At 40.3% G+C, this 18,861-nt stretch overlaps 2 protein-coding genes across 10 annotated transcripts in view; one reads left to right on the top strand and one right to left on the bottom strand.

Annotated features, from left to right (window-relative positions):
- Nucleotides 1-3,849, bottom strand: part of FER (FER tyrosine kinase) — a 200,385-nt gene extending 196,536 nt beyond the window's left edge. For all 9 annotated transcript variants that reach the window (XR_012042274.1, XR_012042277.1, XM_072860242.1 and 6 more), the window contains exon 1: nucleotides 3,791-3,849. The gene's annotated coding sequence lies outside the window, so the exon portion shown is untranslated. The remainder of the gene's footprint in view (nucleotides 1-3,790) is intronic.
- LOC140651468 (uncharacterized) overlaps nucleotides 1-18,861 on the top strand; it is a 70,736-nt gene that overhangs the window by 7,350 nt on the left and 44,525 nt on the right. The window contains exons 3-4 of the mRNA XM_072860940.1: nucleotides 3,249-3,624; nucleotides 3,934-4,182. Coding sequence (XP_072717041.1) covers nucleotides 3,249-3,624; nucleotides 3,934-4,182 — 625 coding nt within the window. The remainder of the gene's footprint in view (nucleotides 1-3,248; nucleotides 3,625-3,933; nucleotides 4,183-18,861) is intronic.

Genomic DNA, 18,861 nt, shown 5'->3' with positions numbered 1-18,861 from the left:
TACATGATAAACTATTAAGTAGTTATTAATTAAGTACTTTCATTACTAGCACTTAATAAGACAGGGTTCCAAATGAACTACAGTATTGTGCAAGCAATATTGTAAAGCATACCTAAAGAACAGATTATGAGTACCCATGCAATATTTTTATTTCTCCCTTAACAGTTGAAAGTTTCATGTGATCGTCTTAATAGAGAGCTACATCACAGAAACGTCTCACAGTATGCAGCTAGTGCTGTTACTCCACGTTCACCCTATCAACAATATAAGGGCAAGATTTGGCGTGACTAGTAACTCTCCCCTCAGCAGAAAATAAGAGCAACCATATCAGGAAGCCTAACAAAATACCCTCGCTACTCAAGGTGCAAGTTCAGAACATAGACAAGATTAAACAGCCCGAGCTGTGTTCCAACAAGCTGGCTAATACATTTCAAAGATCAGGAATTCTGACAAACCTGTGCAACTGGCTAGAAAACAGTCACTAAACCACAGTACAGTTTGAGTATGGAGAGTTGTCCCTAAACACTGCTATGACACCCATCTGAGTGTCGTGAGCTGGTTAGTAACAAGCTCAGATGTGGGGAAAAAAGTTTGAAATTGTATGTGGTTAAACCATTTGCCATTTTCCCTCTGGTGTAGAAAGGCAGCAATGCAAAGGAAGCTGGTGACTGCAGAGCAAATGAGATCCAAAGTAGAATGATGTTATGAAGTACAATTTACTCACTTAGATTAATAACAGCATTACGTCTTCATTTATTGGGAATTTAATTTTATCATCATCAGGGAAACACAGAGGACTGAAAAATCCCTATCACTTCAAACTCATTACACTCAAAACCAACCTGAACTCTGCATTTAAATTTCCAAGAGGAATTAGAAAAGATTACAGTCATGCTCTCAAATATAATTTCATGCTACGAGATGACATGAATCAAAATCCTCCATCCCATGAAGTTGCCCTAAAAGAAAAAAAAAACAAACACAAAAAAAGCCATTTTAGAAGCACCCTTGCTGCTTTTTAAGAACCATTTCCAAAACTTCCTACGCACTGTACGTGACCACACACATAGCTCTTAAAAAGGAAGGTAACTATCCTCTCTCAAACCCCGGAAACAAGGCTACGAATTCCACTGATTCACTACTAAAAAAAGCTTCCAAACTAAATCTTTCAAGAAAAATATGCTACAGTTACCTAACATAAATGTTATACAGCAGAAACTTGCTGCATATTTAACTGTACAGTATTTTAAACCCTTTAACTCCCTAATAAAATGGTGAATACTCAACAATTCCAAGACTATCTCTACTGTATAATAATCCTCTCCACTCAGTTTTCAAAATCCATTTTTATAAGGCATATAATACAACACTATAATTAAGACAGTACTAAGTAGACAGTTTTATCTTAAGATAGAAGCATATATGCAGTTTACTTCCTGCTGGAATGAACTTAGGCTTTCCTCTCTTCTCTTGCTGCTCCTCCTCCCCCCCAAGAAAAAGAATCCCCTTTCCTTTTCCTAGACCCACTTCCCACACACTGCAGAAAAACTCCTCCCTGAGAAGTGATGACCTCATGCTGCTAGCCCATCTCCTTGTATGGAGCAACTCCGGGCTTGCTGCCAGCTTTCTCTGCCTTCAGGCTGACACGGCAACATACCTTCCTTCACCCCGCTGCTTCCTAGCTGAAAGAACATCGAGAAGCAGCAGCAAGCGGAGGGGGCAAGCCGGGCAGGAAGAGGGGGTCTCCGCACGGACAAAGATCAGACGGCCAGACGCCGGCCCCAGACTCGCGTCTAGCATAAACCTACTTCATATCAGCAAAGCACCTCTCCTCTCCGCGGCGTGAAGAACCAAACCGAACTCTGAACATTTTTAAGTACGGAAATATATCCTATGTTACCTAACTGCAGTGCAACCCCATGTAGCTGAATCTTGCATCCCTGTGTTAAATCTCTTTATTCCAGTGAAAAAAATGTTACTTCTCCCCCTCTCTTATAAGACGACCCATCTTATCTTCCTTTGTATCACTCTACTTTAAAATCCTCCCACTCCTTCTTCGGCCTGTCTTTACTTTCAAGTGTCTTCTCCAAATGATTTCTACATGATCACTTTACACATCGGCAATCCAAGTATCAACTGAAGAAGAACCTTCCTGTGAAAGATTCAGTTGTGACATGAAGTTATGGTTGTAGGAAAGCAGGGAAGGACCTCGGTGATGGTTAACAGAGCTTTTGCTCAGTTAAAAAGTAACCTTGTACATACAAGACTTGATCTTCTCCTTCAAAGAAATATCCCCAAAGCTCAAATCTTTTGGGATTAATGTTCCACACGTGTCTATTTTAAACTTGTAACAGTACTGACAATTTGCGTCAACACATTAAAAAGGAATTTATAAAAGGAGAGAACATACATTTGTCTCACCAACAATAATCACTACTGTAACTCAACCTAAGATGTCCATCATTTGCAATTTGCTTTGACTGTGAGTGGATTATAATTGTAAAAGTCCCACCTCCTGGAGTCTTCCAAAGACTAGCACATACATGTAGTAAACTGTACCAGTCACCTCTTTATTACATGTTATTTAGCATGTACAATTAACTGAAAATAATACCCAGTAAATTATTCTGGTCAAAATGTTTCAGATGTCACAGGTTTTTCTTACATTGCAACTTGTTAAAAGAAGCTGCATTAAAATATAGCAGAGCATCAAAGTCACTTTGTGCAGGTTTGTTACAAAGTGGGTAAAAGTTACATCAGCTACTTGGAAAGCACTGCTGCTTTCCTGCAAACAGAAGACGAGATGGCTTGTTTAGAAGTATAGCAAAACGCTAGGTGTTCACATAGGATGTTGTCACTTCCAAGGGTGTCTGCTCATGTAAATGCAAACAAAATAGAGAAACATACTCCAACATGAAAAGGGATGTTTAACGCCCCTCTATATATTTCGTTCTCAAATATCCAGTATGTGAGCATTTAGGACCCCCGTAGATACCAAACCCACAAACACACAAAGCATAAAAACGCACACGAAAAAAGCCAGGGCAGTAGCACTAAGAAGGCCCTATCTACACAGGCTCTAAATCTAATGTATAAGTTAAGAACGTCTTTAAGTTGCACAGCACTGTCACGGGGGGGTGGGGAAAGGACTAAAAAAACCAAAACCAGGGGCGTTGCATTTATTTGGGGGGGGGGCACACTTCACAAAGTTTCAAGCGGTGGCTGCCGCATCCTCCCATTATTTGCAGCAGCTACAGCCCGGCCAGCGTGCCGTGACGCAGCCGGAGCACGGCAGGGGAACAGACGTGCCGGGCACCGGCAGGGACAAGCGCCGCAGGAACGAGACCGAGTCAGCCCTTTTCCTCCCTTCGCCCCCTAGCCCGGACCCCGCGCAGGGCCCCGCGCCCCCGGCCCGACGGCAGCCCCGGGGGCGGGGATCCGCACCCGCCGCGCTGCCTGCTCTGCCGGGGCGGAGCCGTCGCCGGGCGAGAGGCGCCCCTGACGTCTCCCCGCGCCACCGCCGCAGGAAGCGACCGGACGCCGCCGCCGCCTCCTCAGGGGAAAGCGCGAGCGGCGCCGGTGCCCGCCCCGCCCCGCCCCGCTCGCCCGCCCGCCCGCCCGCAGGTAAATCCCCGCGCGGGGCCTACCCGCCCCCCTGCACCGGCTGCCCGCTGGGCGGGGGGGCAGGTCGCGGCAAGGGGTGGGGGAGGCCGCCCCCGGGCGCGGGCGCCGCTCTCGGGGCGCGGGCACCAGCGGCGGCGCCGTCGCGCCGCGCACGGCACCTACCTACCTGACAAGCCGAGCCCCTCCGCCACCGCGGGCGTCACGGCCCCACCAGCGCCACGTGACCGGCGTGGGCCAATCAGCGCCAGGCTCCCCCCCAGCCCTCCCAGCCAATCCGAGCGCTCCCCGCCTCCTGGTGACGCGCTGCAGCTGGCGGCCAGTCAGCGAGGGAAGATGCGCCACCGCTGACGCCTCCCGGCTCGGAGAGACGGCGCGATTGGAAGGGAGCAGTGGCGCTCCGGGGGGGGCTGCTCCTCCCCGCTCCGCCTCCGGCGCGCCGTGCATCCGTTTCCCAGCAACGGTTTTCCTCACAACTTCTTGTTTTAAAAGACACGCCTAGAAAAACCTTAGGGTTAGCGCGGAACGGGCACAGAAGATTGATTCAAGGTTTAATAACTGGTAAGGAATATTTACATAATTACAACACTACAATACACAATATACAATGTACACCGGGTTTAAAGTATTGGTATAATTTTTGTTCTGTTTATTACTTGACCATGCAAATGTAGGTGTGAACATAAAAGAAATGTATGAGACTAAAAGATGGCAAGTCCTGAGAAAATAACTCCTGGACACCGCAGCTTATGGACAGATAGACAAGGAGTCTGATGTTTCCTTACCTTGCCAACTCAGCGTCAGGAATAGGTAACGACAAGCAGAAAAGAAGAAAAAAAGGAAAGTAAGAAAAATAAAGGAAAAAAGAAAGAAAGAACACAGAAAACAAAGGAAAAAAGAGCTATTATTGTGGTACTAATTTAACAAGTTTAGGAAACTTGATGAATATTAAAATGTTGTATATTGCCTTTTGTAGCAGATTGTATTTAAAGGAAATGAAAAATTCAGTTCAATTAAGTCGTAAGAACAAAGTCTGATACCATGATGCATTTCATACCTACAGAAGAACATAAGAACCCCATAACAGGTTAGATTAGAGTTACAGACAAATATCCTTTCTCAAGGGGTTGCCAGTCACTGGTGTTTAGGAAGGAGTCCTAAAAACAGGAGGTGGGCAGAGCAATCATATTGCAATCCCTGGCTTCTTAAGCTAGAATTTGCTTTTAGACCAGAGTGTTTAAAAAGCACTAGTGAAACTTTGCAGTGTGCAGTTTTTCTACCTCTGTTTAAGCCATTTATGCCTTTTTCTTCCAAAACATAATATAGAAATAATTTCCTTTATTTACCTGTTTATCATATGAGAAAGAATTACTTTCTTTTGTACCTTATCCATACGTACCTTGAGGCAAATTGAGACCTATATACAGTTAGATGCAAGTTTGCATAATACTACATGCACAATGGAGAAAAAAGTCAAAAGCTATTTAATTGTAGTAGAAAGTGGGGTTTTAAGATGTAATTTACATTTGGATACTTTTCAACAATGTTGTATTTGGGATAAAAATCTTAATTTAGATGCAAATACTGAATTCAGTATAAGAAATCATCAGTGACAGGGTTTTATGGCAAATACAGGTGCAAACATCCTGATTCAGTCTTGGCTCAGTTAGATTCAAACATAACCTATTTTATTGGGCAGATATCTTGTCAGTCATGCTGCTCATATGCCTAATCTTTTACGGTTATGTCTAAGATTTGGTAATTTAGCTGGCCTTGAGGCCCTTGAGCCTGATAAAAACTGGTAGACAATGGTATGAGGGTAGAAAAATCCTCGTTAGTTTTCTGATTAGAATTTTTTAAACTTTACTGAAGAACCTTCTTGACTTTTGAGGAAGAAAGGATTCCTGTTCTTTTTTGTAGTAAGGGTTTTTTCCAAAGCTTTCAGGTATTTGTTAAATAAAGATGAAAAAAAGGGAGGCCTATACCGTTGTCATTGCAGTATAGTGTGGACATATGCAAACTATTTTGAAAATCAAATTGTTAATTTTATTTAGAAAGTGCAATTATTAAATGAATATGAAAAGCTTTAAAAATGTATTAGCACTTGCAATTAAAAGCCAAATTAAAAACTTTATTTCTACTAGGCTGCAGATGCTAATCCTTTTCTCTCTTCCCTATCCCAGTCTTCCAGTTCTGCATACATTCCTCCACTCATTCCTACCTAGCCTGACCCAGGGCCCACTGCCTAATTCCAGAAGTGGAGAGGCTGAGTCCTAAAAGTATCCAAAGGAGAGAAAAAAGATCAGGAAAATGAACATGCTTTTGCTTCACATATTCTATCAATCCCTGGACATACTTTCTTCCAGTCTCTCCCCTTTGCTCCTACATGTTAACTCCTACACATTAAATCTATAGTTTCATGCTAAACCAAAGCTGATCAACGTCAGTACTTTAAACCTGCTGGTTTGGACAATAATGGCATTGATGCATTGTTTCAGACATTATTGCAAAATTGCCTCCCGACAAACTCGGTAAGCACCTGGACACATGCCAAGTTCTGTGGTGCAACACCTAAACACCTACCAGGCAGAGCACTTCATGGCTCAACTAGCTGAAACAATAGCAACTGTCTAGTAAAAATACCTGAAAAATTCAGTTTAGTATCCTGGGTCTGTATTCTCCTCTCACATACTCATCTTCTGTAAGCTCATGCTTTAATTTTTGCTGGTTTCCCAACTACCAGAGAATTTTCAGTCTTTCTATTATAATCTATTTGCCCACCACTGTGACCCTAGAAATAGTAGAGGATTTGCTCCTTAAATAGTGAAACTCTTGTCCTGTTTGGTTAAGCTCTAGGTTTCAAGAATCCTTTTCTTTTTGTTCTTCTGTTTGCTGCAACTCTTCTGGTACACTGCCAGTCTATAATTCAGTCAGCACATTTTCATAATTTTGAATGCTTCTTTTCTACCTTTATTGAATTTGTTTATAGCTCATTGCCTAAAATTCCTGGATGTCACATGCAAGTTATCTGCTTTATACTGCTGATACTCATGTTAAAAAACCTTAAAGTTATTCTTAGGGGACAGATACTGTAGCATTATATTACTTCAAGAATGATAACAACTTTAAATTAAATTACATGTCTGGAGGGGAAATATAAATGTAGGACAGAGAGTGAGGGAAAGTTCCTCATTATCACTCCTTCAAAATGCTAAAGTAAAATGGGAGGCATTGCAAAATACGACATAAAAAAAAATCTCCTGGATATACTAAAGAACTCTATTATACACAAGTCAGTAATACAGAGAAGTTATTATAGAGGTATACTCAGAATAAAAGATTGCAAAGAGATGTCTGTGAGGGATAAAAATAATAAATTGAGAAAAAATTCCTCAGTAATCTCAGGCTTTTGACCAACAATATGGTTCCTTGATCCCCAACAAGGGCATATGAATTCCTTCCTGTTGAGTTAGATTTCCTTGATGACTTAGGCACGAATGAGTATCTTTTTCTAAAGTATCATACACCTCTGGAAAAAAAATTGCAGTTTACCATTTTACTCATTCTTTCCCTATTTATTATCACTATTATTGTAAAGAAGTACAGTAAAAAGTTTAAATAACTATAGAAACTGTGTATTAAAGCGCTGGAGCTTTTGTGTCAGAAACAGAATACTGTTACAACTACTATCATGAAAATTACTCTGGTTCTTCTATTACATATCTAGATAATAACATCACAAAACTCAGGCATGTTAAAGCAATGAAACAAAGAGCATGTGAGTACAGAACTGAGCAAACAGCTGAACTCTCTTTTCACCTCTGCCATAGACATTCTACTTAAACAAAGCTCTCTCTGCCTCAGTATTTCTATCTATAAATGGCAACATCAATACTTTCCTTAAGGGATGTTAGAAGGCATAGATTGTTAATATTTATAAAGCATTTTTGAAGTGTTGTATGGAAAAGGTAAAAAAATGCAAATCATAGTATGCAGAATAAGGATATTTTAGTTATTCTATCATTGGTTATAGAAGTCTAATTTTCATATTCTTTTTAACAGATTTTCATTATTACTTGCTATTTTTCTCTTCTCTACCCTTCTTTTTCTCCCACCCCCATTTTGTACTTCATTTTTTGAATTTCAATGTCTGTTGCTATGACAACACCACGATCTGACTAGTGCTGCCTTCAGACCCTTTTCAAATTTACACTGTGCTATTTAAAACTACACATTTTGTGTTTAAGGTGCCTGGAGATTTCCTTAGAAAACATGACAGGGTTTTCCCAATCATAAGCTATGGTGCAGATATGCATTCCTAAATCCTAGTACCTGCCATTGCTTTTCTATCCCTGTACACATTACTTTGAATAATTGCCTCTCTAGGGCATGGCGGCTAAATAGAAGATGGTGGGATTAACAGAACGAAGCATATTTGTCAGTCTTTCCATATATATAAATACACACATACACACACACACACATATGTATATACATATACAAATATGCACATGTACACGTTCACATACACAATTTGTTTTTCAGCTGTGTGCAAGCTGGAATCTGCCACAGAACTTCTTAGAGAAGTAAAGGAAGCCAGCAAGTTCTGTTTAATTTTAAAATAATGAATTAAAACTCAGCAGACATAAAGAAGGGTTACCAATGATGTGAGGGAATTCAAGTTGTGGTTTCATTCTTAAAAGGAGCTACTGGTCCTTGCTAATGCCCGAAAACAAAAAACAAGCATGTAATGGAGGAGTCACTCATAATCCAAAGCTAAGGACAAGCATTCAAAGCTCTGATTTCCTAACACTATTTAAATTCTTGATAAATTTACTGCTGTTATAATTAATTAGAGTTACAGGGTGCAACCTAATAGGTGGTCACAGATACGCTGCTCAAGTACTGGAACAGATGCACTGTAATCTAAATGTGTGATCTAAATACGCACTGCATCAGATAGCGATAAGGGAGGGGACAGAAGTCCCACAGATAAGTTCCTGAGCACTTAGGCCAATTTAAAAAATAATTACAGAGTTTATGCAAAGTCATTACAAATACTGGGCCCGCATTCCTAATATGGCAACTCCTGGTTTTATCCTGTACATCAGATGGCATTACAGATTGACACACTGTTTTCATTTCCCACCTTTAGCTCTATGGAGCAAGCATTGCTAATTCATAATATTATGCTCCTGACTAGTAAAAAAAAAAGTGCAATCTGCTGTGAAAATTTTTTTCAAACTCCCCTTCAGTTGCTGACTGAAGAGCTAGTTATTACTCTTAAGCTTGAGGAATAATAATGTCTCAGGTAAATGTGTCTCCTTGGAAGTCACGGGATTTATATCTTGCTACTTACTTACCTGGATTGGAGAAAGGTATGAATGTTTGCAATTCACACAGTACAGAAGCCACCTTGAAAGAGTTTAGCAGTGTTAAGACAAATTAATTTTCCAGCTGCAAGAAAGAGTGACAGCCGTACGTTGGTCTACCTGAGTAAAAGCACACTGAGCTTTCTGTTGATGTTTTCTCTTGGACTGTAGATTCATGATCTTTGGATACAATACCTTAAGTCAGTATTGCTCCCTCTGCCACCCTCCCACTACCACGTATTCCCCTCCTTGGTCTTCAGCATGCCATTCCCTCATTTCTGCCCCCAGAAATGTTTATGCAACTGTTCTGCAAAGTAGATAAGAGAGATGACCCAGCTTAAAAAAGAGTCTTACTATTATTTTTAAATATACATAATTTCTTTATATAAGTCTTGTTATACTTTTTCAAATCAGATGTGTTCTCTATCTGGTTAACACCACAGCCAGACAACTAGTTGGGCCAGCACAACTCAGCCACACAAGGCTAGGTATGAGCAGTCAGGGAAAGGGGATGAGTGAGGCAATACCTCAGTCTGCTATTGCCACTAAAGAGTACAATTCCTGAAACAGCAGGCTGAGATTACCTCTTTGGTGGCATCATTTCAGCCCTCCAAGCCTGGGATAGGAAATCTACATCTTTTTCACTGTGTTTGGTCACTGCCTTATGTACTCTGAGGAGGAGACAGTAGTGTAATGCACATACTAAGCTACTTTATATGCTTAAATAAATCATGGCCTTCACCATGAATACATTTGTATAAAACAGTTGTCAGTGTATTAAAAAAAAACACCTTGAGGACAAATTCCAGCTTAAGGTATTCCTGCCTCTCTCCCACAATGCACGTTCCTTCTCCTGTGCTGCAATATGCTACTACTCTAGGTTGTGTTGACACAGCTGTTGGTAGGATTACATTGTGAACAAAACTGATAAGCCTAAATAAAATCCTACAAACAAATAAAAAAATCTTGAAGACAGGACTTGTTAATCCGTGATCTAGAAGTTGAGCCTTTGCCTTGAGACATCAGCATGTTTTTCAGAACACATTGATGATTTAATCCAGCTGAACAGGTTATGATTATAGCTACTATGGTGAAGGACAGTAGTCTTTCTAAAATTTAAGCAGCAGCAGAAGAAGAAGCTCAACATCTTGATTAATTTGAAAATCCCCAAGAAGGCAGACAGGAAACAGAAGGGAGAGTTTATAAGTTTACACATTTCTTAGGTGTTCTTCCTTTAAGGAAAAGCTTTTAGGATGAAGAATTTGTATAAATTGGTATCCACAGCACTATGGCTGGTTAAGTGACTTGACGTCTTTATAGGTGAATGATGAAGAGAGGTGTTTCTCAGAGTTAGTGTACCAACAGATGTAACTCTTCCTCTAAATCTTCCCTAGACCTAACAGACAAGTTGCACACACCTCATTTGTGGAATTAAATTACTCTACTTCTATTTTAACCTTTGTCTGGTGCCAAGGGTAATTTCAGTATTAAAACCTGTATAAATCCTTTAATCACTTCCTCATTTCTGTACTTTGGAGGTTTTTTTCTGAGTGGGGTATAAGTTGCCCCATATTTTAAAATATTGGTTTTGCTACCTAGTTAGAGCTCAAGGAAGGAGCCCAAGTATTATTGTTGCCCTGATGTCAGAAACATCTTATTAGCATCCTGTGTCTTTTCATAATGGAACTGTCCTGTCTGGCAATATTTTTCGGTACCTATTAGTAAGAGTACCTGGAGGGACACCATGTCATTGCAAACTACAGAGCAGGATAATTTAGGAAGAGACAACACTGGAGTTCCCAAGGCATAAAATGTCAGTTTCATCATTATTTACTTTGAAACTTTTATGGAGAGACACAGCAACTTTCTTTAGAAGGTCTCTAAAATGGAATTTCTTCTTATCAGAAACTGCTTTAGATTTCTGGAGCTCAGTCCCCTGGGATACTTTATGCATCATTACTCTTCTTGAAACAGAGTGTATTTCACAACTAAAATTGTCTTTTAAGTATTACATAGCACAGCAATAATAACTGGGTGCAAAGAGCTACCTGCCACACAGTTTCTGGCTCTCAAGAGTCTATCCCAAACCTCTTCCAACTATCTAAGAGCTCACACATCCTTGCCTGGAAAGACCAGCTAGTCAGATCTGTGAATAAGCATACATACATTAAGAAGTAGATTCTCTCAGAAAGTGAATTGGAGGAAAAAAAAAAAAAGAAAAAGAAAGAGGATCAATAGCTTTCTCAGAGTTTAATACAAACTCTTCTACTACTACATGCTACTAGTAAAATTCTAGCAAGTTGATTAGCCCTGGAAATTAAACTGGTGCTTCCTGGTATATCTAACATGTTGTGCCACTGGACATTCAATGAGTATTTAGCAGATTGTACCACATTTATACAGTTTAAATAGCCCCTGGCAGACCTACACAATCTTTTAAGGATGAGTGAGTACACACACACTTTTTCATGTGACCTTTGGTCAGTGAATCACACTGAAACCAGCAGTAGGATTTGCAAACAAGAGTTTTATGCAACAGCAATCATTATTCCACATAGCAGAGAGCTTTCCCTGTAAGGTACTGATACCCTGCATATTGAAGCCAATGTATATCGACATCGATGGAGTGGGAGCACATCCAACAGCCAACACTATGAATTCCACAGCTTGCAGCAATATACACCAAATGAAAAACAGGCAGATATCCATCTTCAGCTTTAAACACCTGCAGGTGAAGCTGTAACAAATTGATTAGTGGTTTTTACTTTTTTGCCCTTGTCTAATCAGCTACAGTAAATCAATTGTGTCCTCTAGAATCTAAAGCAGGATAAGACAAGCTTCTGACTTGATTCAATTTCATTATTCAAATACAAAAGTCAGCAAAAGATATTTTACAGGAAAAGTTTATCAAAATTGTTTGCTTTGTTTCATAAATGTTAACCTCATCTTTATTTTATTCATCTTGTATGTAATTATTAATAGTGTTTCTTGTAAAACACAAGATTTTCCCTGCTCTAATAGGTATTCTAGGATTATGTTGATACCATTTTAGTAGAAACTGCACTAAAATTGTTGATTTAAGTGCAGAGAATAAAATGTCTGTATCTTATCAGCATTCCTCACTTACTGTTAAATATCAAATTACAGAAATTGCTTGGCTAGTTTATATTAAATATCTGTAGCAGTGTTTGCGCTTAGCTAAAAAATAATCTTTTTCAACTGTAGGAAATATTGTTTTGATCTGGTTTATTATGTTCCTTTTAGATAATTGGGCTAGCACATTTAAAGACACATTCTGTCTGTTTCATCTGAGTCTCTTTTTATATAATTTATAAATGCAACAACATGCCTAACCTTGAAAGGAGTGAATGTAGCAAGGTTGGTCTTGCTGCATTATGGTGAGTTTACTTATTGTGGAAGACTAAGTGGATCTTCAAATAAAGTATATAATCCAAGATTTCCATTGGCACCTTTTCTATAGATTATCCAAATAAACAGTTGTAAGTATCAGTGTCTCACATTATTATTCTGTCTCAGTTCAAGCAAGACATGGCAGCATTATTATCTTGAACCCCCTCTATAATAATTAGGAGAACTGTGAACCCCACAAGTATTTGTCACCACGTGACAAGGTTAGATGCCTTGTTCCCAGGCACCTATATTTAAGCATTTGAGTTGTAAGTGAGTGCAGAGAACTATCCACCTCAAAATGTCACCAAGGCTAGCCAGGTGCCAGAGCACAGTGAGGACCAGCTGCTTCCTAAGGGCCGGTATCTCCCCAGGCCTAGGGAGTCAAGGGGAGCCCCAGGGCTGGCAGGGCAGGGACCTCACCAGCCCAGGAAGGGAGCAGGGCACGTGCTGGTGGGGGGGTGAAGGAAGGGCAGCCCCAAGTCCAGGGCATCTCACAAATCTGTGAGGATGGAGCAGGTCCAAGATCAAGCCAGGAAATCAGCCCACAGGTCAGCATTGGTAGGGTCTATGGGCAGATGTGGCTGGAGACCAGCAGTCCTAGACAGGGGCCAAAGGCCCAAGGCCGAGCTTAAATGGAGCCCCTGTGCCCATGGGGGAGCGTGGCAGCCCATCACATGGGTGAGGGTCCCATCTGAGGCTGATCAGAGCCACTAAGGTCAATTCGTGCCCTACCAGCAGATTACCAAGAAGGGATATTTGAGGGAGATGGAGACCCTCTTGGTGGCCTTCTGCTTAACTTGCAGAAATGTTTGTCAACATTTCTTGTACTGGGTGTCCATAACAGGATGCAGTAGTACTCTAGATGTGCTTTAACAACTGCTGCATAAAGCAGGATAATCACTTCCCTTAATCTGTGCTTGTGTTAGTATAGACCAGGATGCTGTTGGCCGCCTTTGCTGCCAGGGCACACAGCTGACTCATGCTCCGCTTGCTGTACACCAGGACCTCCAGCTCTTTTCCAACAGAGCTGCTCCCCAGTTTGTTAGTTGCTGCATCCATAATATCCTAACCTGGATACAAGAATATTGTAGGAGAAGGTGTTCAAAGCCTTGCCAGACTTGCAATATAGTCAGTGAAGAAGCTGCAAACTGCAAAGGAAAAAAGTGGTTCAAAAATTTAAAGGTTAAGACGAATGTTGGTCATGGGAGTTGAATTGTGTCCCTGCCTTTGTTGTGCAAACCTTATGTTGTGTTTGCATGTTAGTAGCAGTTCTGAGAATCATGAACTTGATATTACATAGAATCATATAATGGTTTGGGTTGGAAGACACCTTTAAAGGTCATCTAGTCCAACCCTCTTGCAATAAGCAGAGACATCTTCAACAAGATCAGGTTGCTCAAAGATCCATCCAGCCCGATCTTGAATGTTTCCAAGGATGGGGCATCTACCACCTCTCTGGGCAACCTCTTCCAGTGTTTCACCACCTTAATCGTAAAAACATGTCTTCCTTAGATCTAGTCTGAATCTATCCTCTTTCAGTTTAAAACCATTACCCCTTGTCCTATCACAACAGGCCCTGCTAAAATGTCTGTCCCCGTCTTTCTTATAAGCCCCCTATAAGTACTGAAAGGCCGCAATAAGGTGTCCCCAGAGCCTTCTCTTCTCCAGGCTGAACAACCCCAACTCTGATCATTTTTGTGGCCCTCCTCTGGACCCACACCAACAGGTCCATGTCTTTCCTGTGCTGAGGACTCCAGAGCTGGACACAGTACTCCAGGTGGGATCTCACCAGTGTGGAGTAGAGGGGCAGAATCACTTCCCCCAGACCTGTTGGCCATGCTTCTTTTGATGCAGCCCAGGTTACGGTTGGCTTTCTAGGCTGCGAGCGCACTTTGCTGGCTCACGTCCGGTTTTTCATCCACCAATACCCCCAGGTCCTCCTCCACAGGGCTGCTCTCAATCCCTTCTTCCCCCAGCCTGTACTGATACTGGGGATTGCCCCAACCCAGGTGCAGGACCTTGCACTTGGCCTTGTTGAACCTCCTGAGGTTCACATGGGCCCACTTCTCTAGCTTGTCCAGGTCCCTCTGGATGGTATCCTGTCCCTCAGGCCTGTCAACCACAACACCCAGCATCTGCAAACTTGCTGAGGGTGCCCTCAATCCCGCTGCCTATGTCGTTGATGAAGATATTAAACAGTACTAGCGGCAGTACTGGTTCCTTGTCTTAGAGTACTTGATGTGGCAAGTTTAATGAGTTTATTTTAAGATAGGTCTTTATATGCAGTTAAACAAAATTTCACTAAGTTCACTAAGTTCTTCTCTTCCCAGCAATTCTGTTTTTCATGCAGTACCGAAATAATTTTGTAACTTTGAATATGAGCAGTAATAGCTGTGTCTTTTCTGTTTTTTTCCCTCTCTTCAGCTTTTTAAAACAATATCAGTATCTAAAAATGTTTCTCACATTCATCTTGAAATGCCATATGAATATTTAATAGTCCAGTTTCAAATCTGCATATGGCTAGCTGTCACAGGATGGCACTATAGAGAATCCAGTATAACTTTTGCGTAAGCTACTGAGTCATATCCATCCCTAAATCTAAATTCACTTGATGGCTTAGAGATGTAGCTATTGTCAAATCCAGTAATAAATCCTTTGTTGCTTTCATCTTGAATCTCATTGTTTACTAGGCACAAATTGGTGTCCATAGATAATGGAAGTTGAGTCTCACCAGTAAGCAAGCTGAAAAGTGTGTTCTCTGTTGTGAAAGTCTGTAATGTTTCTCCAGAAGACCTGCAAAGGTTTGTGGTATATTTATCTGTTTTTTGTTTTATCTTTCTTATTGTATCCCTGGAAGAAACTGGTAGACAGCTACAACTGAAAATTATTATCTGGTGAACTGGATTAAAAATAATCAGACTCATAAGTGTTTGTCCTAACTGTAACTTAACAAATTGAGAGTGAGTATAGATTTAATGGGCAATAAGATCATGAAACTGTAAAATGGTCACCAACTTAGGCAACTATCAAAGTCCAACTGTTCACCTACTAAATTGCTTCTTTTTATTTAATTGGTAGCCATTTGTTTAATTTTCACATAAAATCATCCGCACTTTTATTGAGAAAAGGGAAGATGAAATTTAGCTTAGATTAAATTAGCTTAGAATCCACCTCTTATTTTAGTAGGATAAATGCCCCACATTCCAGCTGTGTATTAAATTTTTAAACTTTCTTCTCAAGCTCCTAGGTGATAGCTATGAATTCGGGCATAAATCTCTGATTAAGACTGCATAAATCATGCAATGCTTGCCAGAATACTTTTAAGATTGGAATGCCTACTAATAAAATCTCCGAAATTTATGTAGCACTGATCATCCCCCAGGAACAAAAAATGCTATAAAAGCTGTGCACTCAGTCTTCTGTTCCTGACTCACAGTAATAGCAAGGCAGTCCAGATCTGTGGGTGAAGTCATTTGTGATAAGCCACAAAGGTTACTTTCACGGCTATTAAATCCTAAGGCTACTAAACTCTTTGGATATGCCTATCCCAGTATATTCCCTGTCAGATTTTTGTCCTGTGCCTAACATTGCCCAAAATTATCCTTGGGCATGATTTGGGAGTCAGAATTTATGGGGGCCTTCCCCCCTCTGACAGGTAATTTACTTGCAGCCCCTCTTTTGGAGACCCGCCTAGAGACTTTACTAGAATAGCTGCAGTCATTTTGTGCCAGTTGGCCTCGATTTTCAGGAACACTTCCCTGGCACATTTAATTTACTGGTGTGGATGAAGCCTCTGAGTATATTTGGCATCAGCTGCAGTAGCCCTCGATGGTGTTTCAGGGTGCATTCACATCTGTAAGGCAGGAGAAAGGGAAGAGGATTTCTCATTCACATGTTTCTTCCAAAAGGGGCACCGACTTGTGCATGCTGAAGTGACCTACAATTTACCCCTTGTCAGAATGATCTCTGCACAGCAATATAAAAGCACTTTCCAACTACTAATTCCCTAAATATATCGCAGGCTGAGTGCCTTAAGACTTACCTACATTGCCCCCTGTCATTATTTGCTGACACTGCAGCCGCTGAAGAACAGCATGCCAGCATCACTCAGACAGCAGAAATCATCTTGTCCAATGTTGACTGCATACTCATATATTAGATATTACATAAAACATTGGTCATGCACAAGCTGTATGATGCTCAGTATCTCTGATGTGTTTACAGACTTTCTACTGAGAGCAAATAATACTAATAGGGATGACAGAGTTGATCATAAGCTGTTTTGCTTGGACAAAGCTGAGTCAGCAGGATTTACCCTCTATCCTTCATTTGCTAATGAGACTTCTGGGTCATAGTCCCAATGGACAGCTCCAGCAGCCAGTGGCTAAAGTACATAAATACTCTTTTCCCATGGCCACGTACTGGGACTGTCAAGAAAGGTGTCATAGCACTGGAAGTACCTAGTCAGGGGAAATTTAAGGTTTCTTTATGCTACCAGATTAGCCAAGGCAATCTTAACAGAGTAGGATCCAATTCCAGAAGTTTTTCTTGTGTTACACCTGTGAGAATGAGGTCTGTAATTATGAAATATTTAGTCCATTCTTGCATATGGCTCCTTTTAAACAAAATAAACAGTTGAGCTACACGTAGCAGTAATGCTTCAAGAAAAGAAGTGAAAAATTTGTGTAGGTTTATTCAAAATTGTAAAGAGTATCTGCTTTTAACAAGCATTCCAAATTGGAAACTCATTAGTACAGTTGTTAATACTGGATCTCTTGAAAAAGTGTCAGGGATCCTTTAATGACAATAAGCTGTCAGGCCAAATTGTTGTGCCCCATTTTAAAAATTGTACCCTTGAACTGTATCTCCCTTTGAATTTTGCACTACAGCACATGACCAGAAATATATTAGAGACAAAATGTCACTTCCAAAATCCCTGATACTATTTCATTTCATACTCATTTTATTCCTCTTATCCTTGAAGATAAGAAGAACCCTTCTTGTTTGTCAGACAGCCAATTCCAGCAAGGAATATCATATTCTGATACAAATTCTGATACAAAATAAGACTATTTTAAGTGAAATTAGAAAGGTAAGGAAGAGCAAAGAATTACCAAGTGTCAGTGATATCTATTCTTCTGCTGTAATTTATTTGCTGTTTGACTATGCAGATTGATGGCATAACATACCGGGAGCTATGCTGTTGTTTTTTGCTGATACAACTTTTCCAGCCACTGACACATCATGAAAGTATGATTCTATGAAAATCTTTTTTCTGCTTAATTTTCTACTTTATTGGATTTTTTTTACCTTTTGCTTCACTTCTTCCAAGCTTGGTATTCATACTAAATTCCCACTGATTTTTTTTGCTTGCACTCTAATGATATTGTTGGTTCACTGTCTTACCATAACTGACAGTATTTTATGGTAGCTAGGGGATTTTTAGATTTCCTGTCACTCCTGGACTTTTTTTTTTAAAAGAAAAGTACTTTTCGTGCGTTGTTATCAGAATTTGTACTGTTTTTCTAGGTGTGTGTTTGCAAAATTTATATTTCTCTGATTGATAGATTCAGGATCCTATACCGCATGTTACACTTCAGAGATCAAATTATAAAATTTTTCCTTGGATACCACCTGTTATCTGACAGATTGAGATAGCTGCTATTGTTGATCTCTGTGAAGGGATGCATCCTACTGGGATAAATATACAATCTGTGTGCTGTTCCAGAGAACCATCATATGAATGTATCTTATGAACCATCTTATGAACCATCATATGAAGAACCATCATATGCTGTATCTTATGACAGCTTTTGTAAGCATTAGAAATATTAGGAAGAAATTTTGCTATGAAACATATTATGTGTAATCTGCTTCACCAGTGTACAATGCTTAGTCTTGTAACCTGCTGTACAAGAACCTCCCATACAGGAATTCTGACCAAACAATTTTCTCTCTTAAAATGGTGTATTTTAAAACAAAAAGTGACTATAATAGCTCTAAGTTTCACACAAACAAACTACAACTTACAAGGTGTTTGAATGAGCTTTCAAGACATAAGCCCTTTTAAAAATCTGTATGCTACTGGATTTTTTGAAACTATATATTTGACATCAGTGTCCAGGGGATGCTAGAAAATCTGGCCTTTACTTATTTGTTTCTGTGGCTTTTACTAGCTTTACTGCTTTATGAAGAGAGAATCCAGTCCCTGAATCCAAATTCATGAAGACCCTCAGTAATGCCATGGATATCCCCTTTCAGGCATGCCTGAGGTACTCAAAAGTGTCCACGGTCACAGAATCTTTAAAAAACAAGGACAATTAGATGAAGGAAAATATAACTGAAAAAACTTGATATGTCTGGTCTCCTTTAGACCACTGATTCACTGAAGGAATATTGTTGTGCAAAATTGCACAACACCAACATGCAAATATTCTGCAGAAGCACTGGACGGAAA

The sequence above is a fragment of the Ciconia boyciana genome, chromosome 4 (genome assembly GCF_034638445.1).
Source record: "Ciconia boyciana chromosome 4, ASM3463844v1, whole genome shotgun sequence".
Lineage (NCBI taxonomy): Eukaryota > Metazoa > Chordata > Aves > Ciconiiformes > Ciconiidae > Ciconia > Ciconia boyciana.
The sequence above is the reverse complement of the archived record's forward strand: the minus strand, read 5'-3'. Positions and strand labels throughout refer to the sequence as shown.